The sequence below is a fragment of the Ictidomys tridecemlineatus genome, chromosome 11 (assembly GCF_052094955.1).
Source record: "Ictidomys tridecemlineatus isolate mIctTri1 chromosome 11, mIctTri1.hap1, whole genome shotgun sequence".
NCBI classification, from domain to species: domain Eukaryota; kingdom Metazoa; phylum Chordata; class Mammalia; order Rodentia; family Sciuridae; genus Ictidomys; species Ictidomys tridecemlineatus.
In genome coordinates, this window is record NC_135487.1 from 39,735,690 (window position 1) to 39,751,166 (window position 15,477).

A 15,477-nucleotide genomic window follows, 5' to 3' on the forward strand; every position below is an offset into this window, starting at 1 on the left:
CCACCTCATCACTCATTTTATCCCACCAAAACAACGTTTGAGAATTTCAGGTTAGAAAACAAAGATGCACAACTGGAGACTGAAGATCCTGCATCTATGGGCAAGCTTCCCCTTTCCTTGATGAGTGTATACAGTAAGTTTATCTCATGCATTGACTCTCCTACCACCATCACTAATGCAATAGAGAAAGTTAAAAAGACTCTCATTAAAAGAACAATCTCAGGCATGTAGAGTCCCCTTTTGGCCAACCCCTCCCGTCTCAGGCCCTACTCCAGGTCTTCTCTCTCAAGATGAAGACTAAACAGGCCCAGGGCGTCGGAGGTGACTTGTGTCAGGCTATAGAGAGCTTGGTCCTGGTAGGGACAGATTACCTAACGCCCCACAGGGCACGCGCCACCGCGCGTGCGCACTGCCGAGTCCGCCCGGCAGGCCCCGCCTCCCGCCCCACCGGCCTGCCTTGAGAGCGCTTGCTGCTGCCGGGGCTTCAGTTGGTTGGAACCCGCTTCTGCTGAGCTTGTGTCCGCCGGTAGCAGGCCCAGCCATGCTTTCTCGCGCATGCAAGTCTCCGCCCCAGCGCCGGGTGTTTGTAGTGGGGGTTGGCATGACCAAGGTAAACAGAGGGGCGGACTTTGTTCCCGGGAGGCCTGGAGCCCCAAGGTGATGGGAAACGGGGGCCAGGTTCTTTCCCCCTCCTTCCTGCCCGGGGGACGACCCTCCTTCCTAGCTCCGGCTTCTTGGAGGGAGGGACATCAGAGAGGCCGCTCGAGTGGGATGTGATATTGGTGTCTCCTGTCGTGCCTCGGATTGGTCCTGAGGCCAATTATTTATTCTTCCTCCTTCCTTCTCTCTTCTTCCTTGTCAGTTTGTGAAGGAGCCCCCAAGTTAACCCAGGGCTCGCACTTCCTTTGATTATAAGTGGAGTCCCGAAGTATGTACCCAGGGCAACAGCTGTCTCACACCCAAAGGGAAGCAGGTCATGAATGTCACCAGTTCTGCCCCCCCCCACGTACTTGTAGTACCCTATCTCAGAACCATCTCCAAAAGTAGTTGGGGAGCAAACATTAGTGATCCTCAGCGTCTTGGCACGGGTGGCAGGTTTCCTGGTTCTCTGAACTTTTTGTGTCTGCCTGGTCCTCAGGAGGCCAGAAGTGTCTCTTTTCAACACTTCTGTGCTACAATAATGCCAAACTGCCATTAGTTTCTTTCATTTTAAGCTTTTCTTGTCATTATTTGTATCATTTGTCTTCAGCCCGGACCCTTGACCCATACTGGGGATTGAATCCATGGTTGCTTTGCCACTGAGCTTTTTTTTTTTTTTAGGTGGTGGGGATTGAACCTATGGCCTTGTGCATTCGAGGCAAGCATTCTACCAACTGAGCTATATCTCCCCAGCCCCAGCTCTTTTTATTTCTTATTTTGAGACTGGGTCTTGCTAAGTTGCTGAGGCTGACCTCGAACTTGGGATACTACTGCTTCAATCTCCTTAGTTACTGGGATTACAGACAGGCATGTACCACCACATTTGCCTAGAAGAAGGGATCCTTTTCTATTTTGGTATTGGGGATTGAACCCAGGGGTGCTCTACCACTGAACTCTTTATATTTTATTTTGAGACAGGGTCTTGCCCAGGTTGGCTTGGAATTTGTGCTCCTTGTGACTCAGCTTCCCTAGTAGCTGGAATTATAGGCATGGACCATCAGGTCTTAAAGATCAGTTCAGATCTCTTCCCCAGAAAACCTCTGATCCTCCTGGCCTTCCCACAGTGCCTTGTACTTACCTCTATCTTACAACTTACTATGTTGTACTAAAATTCTCTTTCTCCTCTTGTAAGCTGCTGCAGGGTGGGTACCATGTTTTATTTATTCTCTGCTGTTCCCCTCCCACCCTGAAGGTGCCTGAAGACCCTTAATAGATGTTAATTGAACAATATTAAATGGATGTACTCACTGAAAGAGTTCCTGGAGAGAGGTTTTTTTTTTTTTTCCTGTGAAGGCAGCATTACTTTTTATTATTATCTTATCAGTGGGCTAAGAGCATGTAGTTCAATCAAAATAGAAAAGTTGACTTCTATGTTATAAAGCAGAAGCTTGGAGATCATCCTGTTGTTTCATGGAAGAGGTGAACAGTAAAACAGTGTGTTCCATTTTTAGGTATCTTCCATTGGTTGTTGAATGTCTGATTATATGATCTGTATAGAAAATCAAGTTTCTCACAAAAGTAGGAGATGTATTTTTTCTCAAGTTGGGAGGTGGGGGGATATGTTAATAATCCTGAGGGAAGAGATGGGGAATATGGAGAGTGCTTTCATCATTTAAGCATATACTTAATACATTTACTGTGTGGTATTTGCTAGGGATGGCAAAAATGAAAAGAAAAGAAAAAACAAAACACCAACAACAAGATTCCTATTCTTAAGGAATGTATAATCTGGAGGAGAAAAGGATAAACAAGTAATAAATAAGGATGATTTGGGACATTTGGTTAAACATGGCAGACCAAAATCATGAATTTATCTCTATTGGTGCTTTCTAGATTCCATTAAAACTACAATAAGGAAATAAAAAGTTATTGACATATAAGAGCAATGTGAATAGGAGAGGAAATTAACAGAGAAATGTCAGAAAAATTTTGGAAAACTAAAAGCTGTTGGAGAAGTGATCATTGACTCAGCAGAGGAGCCCACAAACCAAGTTCTGGAAGAGGGGTAATACTGGCTGAGTCTTCCTCCAGAACTTCAGAAGGCTTAAGGCTTGGACATAGTGACTACTGAGTAAGGCAGGAAGAAAAGAAAAACTGTTCTTTGAAACAATCAGATTCCAACACCTCTTTTACCACCTGGTGACTATGCCTTTCCTTAGGAGAGAGAAAGGAATGGGCTGGGGACAAAACATACCCTTCAAAGGCATTCCTCCAGTGACCTACTTTCTCTAACTAGGCCCCACCTCCTACCATTTGTGCGGCCTCATAGTCCATTTAATTATGAACCCAACAATGGATGGTACAGCCATTGGTGGGATCAGAACCCTCATAATCCAATTACTTCCTAAAATCCCCACCTGAACATTGCTGCACTGGGGACAAGCCTTCAATACACGAGTCCTTGGGGGACATTATAAATCCAAAACTATAGATCCAAACTATTAACAGAGACCATGATATAACTTCTTAAATTGACAAAGAAATAATACTGTAAGAATATTTAGAAGGCAGTTTATATCAGAAAAAATACCTAAAAAAATCTAAAATGCATGTTTTAGGAGCAAGTAAGACTTTGTAGGGCATAGTGAAACAGAAGATTATATAATAAGTCATGTGGCACTTTTTTTTTCTTGCATTTCTTTGGTTAAAAAATAATTAAGAGGGCTGGGGATGTGTCTCAAGCGGTAGCGCGCTCGCCTGGCATGCGTGCGGCCTGGGTTCGATCCTCAGCACCACATACCAACAAAGATGTTGTGTCCGCCGAGAACTAAAAAATAAATAAATAAATATTAAAAATTCTCTCTCTCTCTCTCTCTCTCTCTCTCTCTTTCTCTCTCTCTCTCCTCTCTCACTCTCTCTTTAAAAAAAAATAATTAAGAAACAAATATAAACAGAATTCCCAGAAGTTGGCCTTGTGCCCTCTTTGAGTCACTGACTCCCTTCTAGCAAAGTGTTGCCATTAACCTGACTTCTGACCTTTGATACTATGTATTAGTTTTGGATTTAACTCAGGAGTGCTTAACCATTGAGCCACATCCCTAGCCCCCCCCTTTTTAAATAACTTTATTATTTATTTATTATTATTTTTTATGTGGTGCTGAGGATCGAACCCAGGGCCTTGCACGTGTAAGGCCAGCACTCTACCACTGAGCCATAACCACAGCCCCCCCATCCCCCTTTTTTAAAAATATTTTTTTTAGTTGTTAATATAACTTTATTTATTTATATGCAATGCTGAGAATTGAACCCAGTTCCTCACACATGCCAGGAAAATATGCTACCACGGAGCCCCAGCCCCAGTCTATAAGGATGGCTTTTAATCTGCAATAACTAGTTGGTAGAGAAAGGAGTCCAGCCTGTACTAAATTCAACTACATTTTGTACAGAAGTAACTGGGTGATTTAAAGGAAGAATGAAGGGTAGGTAGGGGGGCCAGAAGGGGCTCAGTAGAGTACAGGAAATGAAAAGTAATAAATTTTGGTATAAATTCAATTAGGCCTGCTGTGTCTGCTAGCTGACAGTTATTAAAGTTAGGATTTTAGCTCATCTGAGAGACGAGGAGACAATCTGTCTAACCTTAGGTAGGTGTTGAATGAAGCACAATACTTTTTTTTTTTTTTTTTTTATAGCAGCCTTGAATTTTCTAAAGCAGGCACTGGAAATGGGGGCAAGGATCTTTTAAGGGAATGGCCTTGAACTATTAGAAACTATGTTAGTGTTCTCATTTGAGATGAGGGTTCAGAATTCTAGCTAGAAATGTTCAAGAGAGGTTGTTTTTTTCTTTTTTTGGTGGGGGTGGGGGGGATACCTCAGATCGAACTCAGGATCATTCAACCACTGAGCCACATCCCCAGCCCTACTTTGTATTTTATTTAGAGACAGAGTCTCACCTCGCTTTTGCTGAGGCTGGCTTTGAACTTGCAGTCCTCCTGCCTCAGCCTCTGGAGACACTGGGATTACAGGTGTGTGCTATCTCGCCTGGCCTCAAAAGAAAGTTTTTTTTGTTTTGCCAGGTACACTCTTGTAATCAGGGACTAGGGAACCCGAGGTAAGAGGGGACCATAAATTCCAGGCAGTCTCAACACTTAGCCTCAGTAATGTAGTGAAATCCTGCCTCAAAAAATAAAAATGGCCAGGGATATAGCTCAGTGGTAGAGTGCCTATGGGTTCAACTTCGAGTACTGCAAGGGATTTGAGGGTAGGGGCAAATCTTTGCTAAATGTCATATTTTATCTAGTCAGTTATTAAAGGAATTTGGTAGTTTCCATCTAAATTTGCTTTTAATTTTGAAAGGGAAAAGTATGTGTTTGTTTGCTTGACTAATCTTTTAAAAGTTGCCTTGATTTCAGTAAGAAATTGAAAAGTACAGTTCTTTATAGATGATAATTTAATTATTACTGGATACTGCTTGTTGGGGTCTAGCATAGTACTTTTATGAAAGGTACTATGTATAAATGATCTGGCTGTAACTGGTGAATGCTGTATTAGGGAATTAAAAAGGAATCCCTAATTCAAGAACTATGGAGAAGAATTAGAATAGTTCATGGATATGAACACATGTTCAATGTTTTATTCAGTTTAATGGTTATATTTTGGCACTGTGTAATTAGTGTACCATTTAAGTCAAGTATCTAGCATTTCAAACCATCAAGTATCTGGTATTTCAAACAGTGTTTTGTGTAATAAAATCAATATGGAAGGTGACCTTTAGCATTAAAAGAAACATTGAAATAAAATAAAATACCAAATATTGTATCTAAGAATACTTATGCTATAACAAGGATAATTATTTTATGAAATTTTTGCTTCCATCATGTGGTTTCATGGGTATACTTTATTGTGTTATAAAGTGTATCTTATTGTGGTTTGCAGTCAAAAGAATGTTTGGAATCCATTTCTTTTAACATGCTCACGGATCAGCAAATCATTTCACCTTATCTAATCAATCACTAAGTTCAGTAGATTTTATTTCTTTTGTTTCCATGTCCATCTACTTTTTTCCATTCTTTTTGATACTGTCATAGTTAATTCTTATTTGGACTGATTTAGAATTATGCCAATTGGTCTCACTGCCTCTAGCCTTGCTCCTTTCATTCCTTTCTTTTTTATTTTTCAGAGCAGTTTTAGGTTCATAGCAAAATTGAGCAAAGAGCACAGAGATTTCCCATATCCTGTTTCTCCTAACCAATACACATAGCTTCCTCCACTATCAACAATCCATGCCACAGCGATACATTTATAACAATCTGTGATCTTATATTGACATGTCATTATCACCCCAAAACCATGGTTTACATTAGGGCTCACTCTTGGTGTTTCAACAAATTTATGACATATATCCATCATTAGGGCATCCTATAGAGTAGTTTTATTGCCCTACAAAGTGCTCTACCCGTTCATCTTTCCCTACCTTCTCAACCCCTGATCTTTTTATTGATTTCATAATTTTACCCTTTTTATTTTATTTAAAAAAATTTTTTTAAAGAGAGAGAGAATTTTAATATTTATTTTTTAGTTTTCGGCGGACACAACATCTTTGTGTGTGGTGCTGAGGATCGAACCTAGGCCTCACGCATGCCAAGCGAGGGCACTATCGCTTGAGCCACATCCCAGCCCAATTTTACCCTTTTTGTAGTATGTCATTTACTTGGAATAATACAGTAGGCAGTCTTTTCAGATTGGTTTCTTTCACTTAATATACACTAAACATTCCTTTATTCCTTTCTAGGCTTGATAGCTCTTTTCTTTTTATCACCAAATAATATTCCATTGTTTTGATGTACTATATCCATTCATCTACTGAAGGACATCTTTGTTGCTTTCAATAATTGACAACAATGCAGAAAGCTGCTAAACATCTATGTGTACATTTTTCTGTGGATATAACTTTTCAACTCCTTTGGGTAAATGCCAAGATGTGATTATTGGATCATATATGAGTTTGTTTCATTTTATGAAAACTGCCAAGCTGTCTTCTAAAGTGTTGTACCATTTTGCAGGTCCACCAAGCAATGAATGAGGGTCCTTATTGCTTCACATTCTTGCCACATTTGATATTGTCATTGTTTTGGGGTTTTACTCTTCTTCTAGTAGATGGTGGCATATCATTATTTTCCATTCTCTTAAAAAATCCATGTCTTCAGGACCTCATAATAGGGCATATAAGGTCCTTCATGAGTTGGCTGTAGACTTAGACTATCTGATGGTTCAGTTCCACTACTTATTAGCTGAGTGCCTTTGCACAAATTGCTTAATTTCTCTGTGTCCTTGTTTTCTTATTTGCAAAATTGTGAGGATTGGACAAGTTATTACATATGAAATGTTTAGCACAATGCATATTACACATAAATACCAAATAAATATTAGTTATTATCATTTTATCCTAAATTACTTTTATGTCCTTATCACTTTCTATTTTCTTCATTGTGCTTGAATCTATTATATTAATTATCTGTTATATTTAATTATTCTATAGAGAAAAAAATGGTCTTTCTGCTGTAGCTTAAGCTAGGTACATGTCTCTCACAAATCATTCTGCGCTTATGATACTATAGTGTAATTGCCTATTTTACATTACACTAGAAGTTCCCAGAGGGCAAGAACTGTACGTTATTTATAATGACAGTTGAGGAACATGGCAGGTTCTCAATAATATATTTTTGTTTGAATAAATAGTCAATGAATTTCTATGATACTCTATTGTGAAAAATTCAAATTGTAACTTGTTTCTATTTATTATCTTCTTCTACATTCTAGTTTGTGAAGCCTGGAGTTGAGAATTCAAGAGATTACCCTGACTTGGCAAAAGAAGCAGGTAATAGAGAAAATTTAGATCTTTGAATATTCATAGTTTATTGTATGGTCTGTCTTTATTGCATAGGGGGAGCAGCCTGGCAAGCAAAAGGAACCCAGGCGAAAGGGAAAAAATTATGTGGCACATTGCCTAGTGGTTCACTCGAAAAGAGAAAAGGAAAGGAAAAGGACCTTGGCTGTTCTTAACCGATATAGAGCCAGGACAGATAGTGGCTTCTGATTTTATGTGTTATCCAGCTGTTTGTTAGAACGATAAATGGATCTCTGGGAAAGAAGGTAGGGTTATTAAAAACGGATAACTAGATTCTTATATCTGTTCTTCTTTGGATTTGTAACAAAATTAATGTCTTCCTTTTCTGGAAAAGGGATAACCACATTCAAAATGTTTTAAGTACCTATATGGTAGTTTTTCTTTCTTCAGTTTGCTGAGCCAACCTTGATGATTATTTTTCTGTTACTAGCTACTGCATGACTAAATGCTGAAGTGCACTTTGTTATTATATATTCTAGTGTTAGTGCTAGCAAGCAAAGGACTTGGGTGAATACTTGTGAGCTGAAACTCGAGAGAGACGAATCCACAGGAGAATGTATTTGGTATTCTTCAAACTTGGACCATGTTGCACCTGCCTGAATTATGGGTGTGAGCTCCAGCAGGGATCCTCCTCTTTGATTGTTCTCTCTCTCCCTCCCTCCCTCCCTCCCTCCTCTCTCTCTCTCTCTCTCTCTCTCTCTCTCTCTCTCTCTCTCTCTCTCTCTCTTCCTACCAAGGATTGAACTCAGGGGCATTTAACCCCTGAGCCACATCCCCAGTCCTTTTGTTGCCATTTTAAAATTTTATTTGGAAACAGTTGAATTGCTTGTGGTCTCATTAAGTTGCTGAGACTATCTTTGAACTTGTGATCCTCCTGCCTTAGCCTTCAGAGCTGCTGGGATTACAGGCATGTGCCACCGCACCCAGCCTCTTTCTCTCTCTTTAAAGAGGACATACATGAGAGCTTCTTTGCATGGTTTAAATAAGTAAATAAATGAAAAGAAGGGAAGAGAGGGAGGGAGGAAGGAAGAAGCATGTAGTCTAAGCTTAAATGCCAGTGTTGGGCATGATCCTTGCCCTAGGAATCTCCCTGACCCCAGTTCCTATTAGTTTGTTGCTGGGAAAACCAAAAAGAATTATTGTGGTTATTTCACAATAAGATGTTTTTGCTTGTTTCTGTGAGTACCCTGTGTACATATATATTTAGATTTGCAACAACTTAGTATGCAACTCAATATTTAGATATTGTATGAGAAATTAGAGCATCTCATCCCCAAAAGGAAGATTTATGATATTTAATTAACTAACTTCTGTTGGTTTTTAGGGTAGACACCATTTAAGGTTTATACTCCATGTTGATAAATTTTCTTCTTGTGACTATTTTCTGCCTTTCTCTGCAGGGTGAGTTTCATCAAGTCAGGTTTCTTGTTATTATAAATCCTTTGCAAACAATAGTGGAAAAATAAATAAGAACATTTTATTTAGAATAGACTTTAAACTTAGTGTTGGGCTGAGGATGTAGCTCAGTGAGAGCACTTACCCTGCATGTACAATGCCTTGGGTTTGATCCCCAACACTGGGGATAAAAAAGAATTCCACCCATACATTTCACCTTAAGTACCCTCAGACCACATTGGTAACATTTGATTGAATATTTATTTAAACACAATTTGGAGAGAAAAACTCCTGAGCTCCTTCTTGTAAATGAGAGCATTTTACTCTCTATAGGTTCATTTGTAGATGGACTGAGGCAGCGGGATTTGTTTCATGGAGTAATGGATCAAGAAATTCTACCCTCTACTTCTCCAAAGTGGCTGTAGGAGGGGGGTTCTGCCACCATGTTCTTTCCCTAAATGCATGGAATGGAGAGGGGCACAACCAGAAGTGTCCTGTCACTTCCATTATTCTATCTTCCTTTCCCTCAGGAAACATGATCTCACTAACATTATTATAAGAGATTTTTTTGGGGCTGGAGATGTGGCTCGGGCGGTGGCATGCTCGCCTGGCATGCGTGCGGCCCAGGTTCGATCCTCAGCACCACATACCAACAAAGATGTTGTGTCCGCCGAGAACTAAAAAGTAAATATTAAAAATTCTCTCTCTCTCTCTTTCTCTCTCTCCTCTCTCACTCTCTCTTTAAAAAAAAAAAAAAAAGATATTTTTTTTTTTTTTGCTTATACTCTGAGCCGGAAAAGATAACTTATTTTCTGACTAAAGTAATCCCATAAGCAATTATATACTTTCTTTTTTTTTTTTTTTAAAGAGTGAGAGAGAGAGAGAGAGAGAGAGAGAGAGAGAGAGAGAGAGAGAGAGAATGAATTTTTAATATTTATTTTTTAGATCTCGGCGGACACAACATCTTTGTTTGTATGTGGTGCTGAGGATCGAACCCGGGCCGCACGCATGCCAGGCGAACGTGCTACCGCTTGAGCCATATCCCCAGCCCCAATTATATACCTTCTTAAATTAATAAAAAAGTATGAGGTCAGGTATGGGGGCAAGAAAGATGGTGGAATGAGATGGACATTATTACCCTAGGTACATGTAGACTGCACATATGGTGTGACACTACATTGTGTACAACCAGAGAAATGAAAAGTTGTGCTGCAATTGTGTATAATGAATCAAAATGCATTCTGCTGTTATATACACCTAATTAAAATAAATAAATTAGTAAATACGAGGGCTGGGGCTGTAGCTCAGTGACAGAGCGCTTGCCTAGCATATGTGAAGTGCTGGGTTTGATCTTTAGCACTGCATAAAAATAAACAAAAAAATAAAGGCATTCTTCCATCTACAACTACAAAAAATTAAAACAAACAAACCAAAGTAATATATATCATATGGTTTTAAAATGAAGTACAGAATGGCTTAAAATTCCTAGGCCTATTTCCAAGTGGAAACTTAAAAAAAAAAAAAACTCTTTAGCTTTAGTTTTTTTGGTGCTTATCTACATATATAAATGCTTACTGGAGTTTTTTAATAGTTGGTGTTAGATATCTGTATCTCACTATGGTAGACGAATATTTAGCTGACACTTCTACAGCCTCTGTTTTTTTAAAATTAATTTATTTATTCTAATCAGTTATACACGACAGCAGAATGCTGTTCGATTTATTGTACACAAATGGAGCACGATTTTTGACTTCTCTGGTTGTACTCAAGTAAGGTTATACCATTCATGCAATCAAACATGTACCTAGGGTAATGATGTTCATCCCATTCCACCATCTTTCCTACCCCACCCCCATTACAGATTAGCATCCACTTATCAGAGAAAACATTCGGCCTTTGGTTTTTTGGGATTATATCCAGTCTTTATTTTTGTTTTGTCTTGTTGCAGTGCTGCAGACTGAACCCAGGGTGTCGTGCATGTGAGACTAGTACTCTACCACTGAGTATTCCTCTAGCCCCAACCTTTCAGTCTTTTTTCTAGTTTATATACTTAATTTTACTCAGGGTCATTTCAACCCTCTATGGATAGCATTAAATCTCCTTTCTTGCTCTATAGACAGGACCACTGGCTTTGTAGGAATGAACACCTCATTTGTCCCCCACCAACCTTAACTCCAGGAGTAAGACTGTGTCTCCTTTGCCTTCTACATGTGTGATGGAACCACGGAAATGAACAAGATAAGAACCTTATATTTATAGTTAGGTATGTAGTTAGGACACGAAGGGTCAAGTATCAAAGAAGGTGACATGGAAAGGTAATGCTATAGTCTCGAGGAAACATGATTACTTCTAAAAGGAAAGAGCTGAGATGATTTGAGAAGGATTTTTATTTGAATTGAACATAGATTATATAGAGGTAAATTTACCCTGAGGAAACTCTGAACTTAATTTTTATTCACTCAAAGCAAATACTTCAAATACCTTTTGACACAGCCCTTTTGTTTTTATAGGCCAGAAGGCGTTAGCTGATGCGCAGATCCCCTACTCGGCAGTGGAGCAGGCGTGCGTTGGCTATGTTTATGGTAGGTGGTAAACCACGTTTTAAAAATTACTCACCTAGATCTGGCAGCAGCTACATAAATGATAGAGGCTTTTGTGAATTATAAGCCTCAAAATATAGAATTCAGAATCCTATTCTCATCATTATAGGTTTCCTTATGTGTCGACCTACTGTAATTTTTTTGGGTGCCATTATTGTATTGCCAAAACTGTAGATGAATTTAAAAAAAAACCATTTTGATCTTTAAAGAGAAGAATTATCCATAATTCTACCATGTAAGGGTATCTTCATCTATTAGTGTTCAGAAGATAAATTTTACTCTTTGTTGTCTTAAAATTTGTATTTATTGACTTTTTTTGTCTAACAATTTTTCTGATTAGAAAAATGATACACGCTAATTGTTTAAAAAAAGGAACCCCCCTCCAAAAGCATAAGATGAAACAAGTCACCTCTAATCCTGTTATACAAAGCTGATCTCCACTGATTTACTGATTTATATCCTTTAGTGAGTGTGTGTGTGTGCATAGCATGTACATAGGATTTCTCTTAAAGAAAATAAGGTCTTTTTTTTTTTTGGTAATCTGCTTTTCTCATTTTACTACATTGAACATTTCCCATCTCATTAAGTCTTCTACCATCATGAACATTTTCTAGTTAAACTTATTATTTTTTGGAATGGATTAAATATTCAATTGATTAAAAAATATGAAAGATTATATAGTGGTTATATAGTGTGAAGTCTCACTTTTACTCTGTCTACCTGTCCTGTAGTTTTCTTTCCTCATACAACCAGTTTTCCAAATTACTAGTGTATCTTTTCAGAAATAATTCATGCATATATAAACATGTGTGTGCATATGTAATTTCCCTTTCCCCTTACTTTTGTTACCCACATGGTAGCATAAGTATTATTTTGTATCCTGTTTTTTTTGTTTGTTTAGTGGTTTAAGTTCATATTATAAAGAGCTTCATTAGTCTTTTTTATAGTGTTTTATTAAATAAATGTATCATATTTTATTTAATCCATCCAATTTTGGGGGGGCATGCTAGGAATTGAACCCAGGGGTGCTTTACCACTGAGCTATATCCCCAGCCCTTTTATGTTTTTATTTTGAAACAGGGTTTCACTCAATTTCTTAGGATTTTGCTAAGTTGCTGAGGCTTGCTAAGTTGCTGAGGCTGGTTTCAAACTTGTGATCCTCCTGCCTCAGCCTCCTGAATCACTGGGATGACAGGTGTATACCACCATGCCCAGCTAATCCATCCACTTTTAAAAAAAATATTTTATTAGACATTGTTAGGCCTTTATTTTTGTTCATTTGTTTACATGGGGTACTGAAAATTGAACCCAGTGCCTCACACATGCTAGGAAAGTATTCTACCACTGAGCCACAATCCCAGCTCCTAATCCATCCACTTTTAGTGGATATTTAGATGTTCTTTATTTTTAGCATTTTAAAAGTATTTAATTGTTAAATAAATACTGAATATATTTAAGGTGTGTAAATGATTTGATATATGTATATGTTGTATAATGATTATCATAATCAAGTTAATTAGCTTATCCATTGCCAACTATGATGTACATTAAATCTCCAGAACTTCTTTATCTTAAAACTGAAAGTTTGAGCCCTTTGGCTAGCATCTTCCCCTTATTTCAATAGCATTTTTTTAAAAGTATTTTTTTAGTTGTAGGTGGACACAATACCTTTATTTTATTTATTTATATGTGGTGTTGAGCAATGGAATATTACTCAGCAATAAAATAGAATAAAATCATGGCATTTGCAGGTGAGTGGATGGAGTTGGAGAATATAATGCTAAGTAAAGTTAGCCAATTCCAAAAAACTGAATTTGAATGTTTTCTCTGAAATAAGGAGGCTGATTCATAGTGGGGTAGGAAGAGAGAGCATGGGAGGAAGATGGACATCTTACCCTAAGTACATGTATGAAGACACAGATGGTGTGAATATACTTTATATACAACCACAGATATGAAAAATTGTGCTCTGTATGTGTAATATGAATTATAATGCATTTTGCTATCATATATAACAAATTAGAATAATTTGCTGAGGATTGAACTCAGGGCCTCACATATGCCAGGCAAGCACTCTACCATTGAGCCATAACCCCACCCCTCACATAGCATTTTTAATAATTACATGAGTTCTAGTCTTGGAGATCTACTGCAGTTTATTTAATGGTAGTAATGATACTTTGTTCTTGACATTTAAAGTTACTTCAAATTTCTAGTTGTTATGAAAATACTGTAAATATTATAGGAAATATCACTGCAGATGAATTTTTGTGCCTGTTATTTATTTCCTTGAGATCTCAAGATATCAAGGGAATCCTAGGAGGGAAACTTGCTGATTCAATATAAAAAATGTGTATATGAAAAGGATGTTCTTAAACCTTGCTGGAGAGTCTACCTTCCAATGTTCTCATCTTACTGCTCCAGAATTTCTGCCTTGGTGATGATATTACTTGGGAGAAGTCACATGTGTATTCAATATGGATCACATTTTTCTGGAATGCCCTTGTACATAGGCTCTTTCAAACTTTTTGAAGTTGTGAAGTCTTTATTTATTTATTTATTTTGAGACCTGGTTTCCTAAACTGATGTGGTCCTGAACTAATGGGATCATATAATCCTCTTGTCTCAGACTCCTAAGTAGCTGGGACTAGAGGTATATGCTGCCACACTTGGTTTAAGTTATGTAGTGTGTGTATGAAGTGTTAAAAATAATAGCCTTCAATCTGTTGGTATAGTTTTAAAAATTTACATACCAAGCAAGGAATGTAGATGCATGCCTGTAATCCCAGCTATTCAAGAGACTTAGGAAGGAGAATTGTAAGTTGGAGTCCAGCCTGGGCAACTTAGTGAGACCCTGTCTCAAAATAATAAAGAAGACTGGGGATATAACTCAATGGTAGAGTGCTTGTATAGTATGTGTGAGGCCCTGAGTTCAATCCCCAGCACTAAAAAAGCAAATTTATATCTGATAGGCAAGTATCCATGAAATAGTGGTCCATACCACTACCCAGATTGAATTGTTTACTACTATAGTGTCAATTATCTACTTTCCCACCTCTGTATTATATAAAGAAAGTGTACATATGTTCTTTTGTTTTGTTTTTTTTTAATTTTTGAAGAGTATATGATGCTTAATGCTATAACTGTTTCTAAATAAGGTGTTATTTTAGTCAGATATTTCACTGCTATGACCAAAAGACCTGACAAGAATAATTAAAGAAAGAAAAGTTTACTTGAGAGTCATGGTTTCAGAAGTCTCAGTTCATAGATGTCTCCATTCCTTGGGGCTTGAGGTGAGACAGAACATCATGGTGGAATACTATAGCAGAGGAAAGCAGGTCAGGCCATGGCCACCCAGAGCGGGCGGGGTGGGGGGTACAGAGAGAGAGAGTGGGGGGAGTGCTGCATTCAACAAGGTATATATTTTATATACCCCAGTGCCTGCCCCCATGGACCCACCGCTTCCAGCCATTCCTTACCTGCCTACAGTTACCATCCAGTGACTTAACACATGGATTAGGTTAAGACTCTCATAACCCAATCATTTCAAACTCTAAACTTTCTTGCATTGTCTCACACATGAGCTTTCGGGGAACACTTCACAATTCAACTGTAACAGATGTCAATAATGTATACATCTTGCCCGTGTTGTATGCTAGGCAAAGGCATGATACTGAAAAAACATAATGCAATATTATATTGTATTACAGTTCCATGATTCCTGTATTATAGGCATTAAAATTTTAATTTGTTTTTCTATATAGGTGATTCTACCTGTGGGCAGAGGGCCATCTATCATAGTTTGGGATTGACTGGAATTCCTATAATCAATGTTAACAATAACTGTTCCACTGGTTCTACTGCTTTGTTTATGGCCCGGCAACTGATTCAGGGAGGTAAGAAAAGGTTATATGTCTAGTGTACTTGAATAAGTGTGGG

The 15,477-nt window shown here is 38.1% G+C and overlaps 1 protein-coding gene across 3 annotated transcripts in view; it reads left to right on the forward strand.

Annotated features, from left to right (window-relative positions):
• Window positions 1–431: 431 nt before the first annotated feature.
• The window catches only part of Scp2 (sterol carrier protein 2), a 106,612-nt gene continuing 91,566 nt past the window's right edge, over window positions 432–15,477 (forward strand). Inside the window, exons 1-4 of one of the 3 annotated variants that reach the window (XR_013427789.1) lie at window positions 432–610; window positions 7,456–7,513; window positions 11,449–11,520; window positions 15,303–15,434. Coding sequence is in view for 2 of the 3 variants with exons in the window: in XM_040288684.2 (XP_040144618.1) it covers window positions 542–610; window positions 7,456–7,513; window positions 11,449–11,520; window positions 15,303–15,434 (331 nt within the window). In the remaining variant the exon portion in view is untranslated. The remainder of the gene's footprint in view (window positions 611–7,455; window positions 7,514–11,448; window positions 11,521–15,302; window positions 15,435–15,477) is intronic. The other 2 variants (XM_040288684.2, XM_005326052.5) reach the window with 2 other exon arrangements.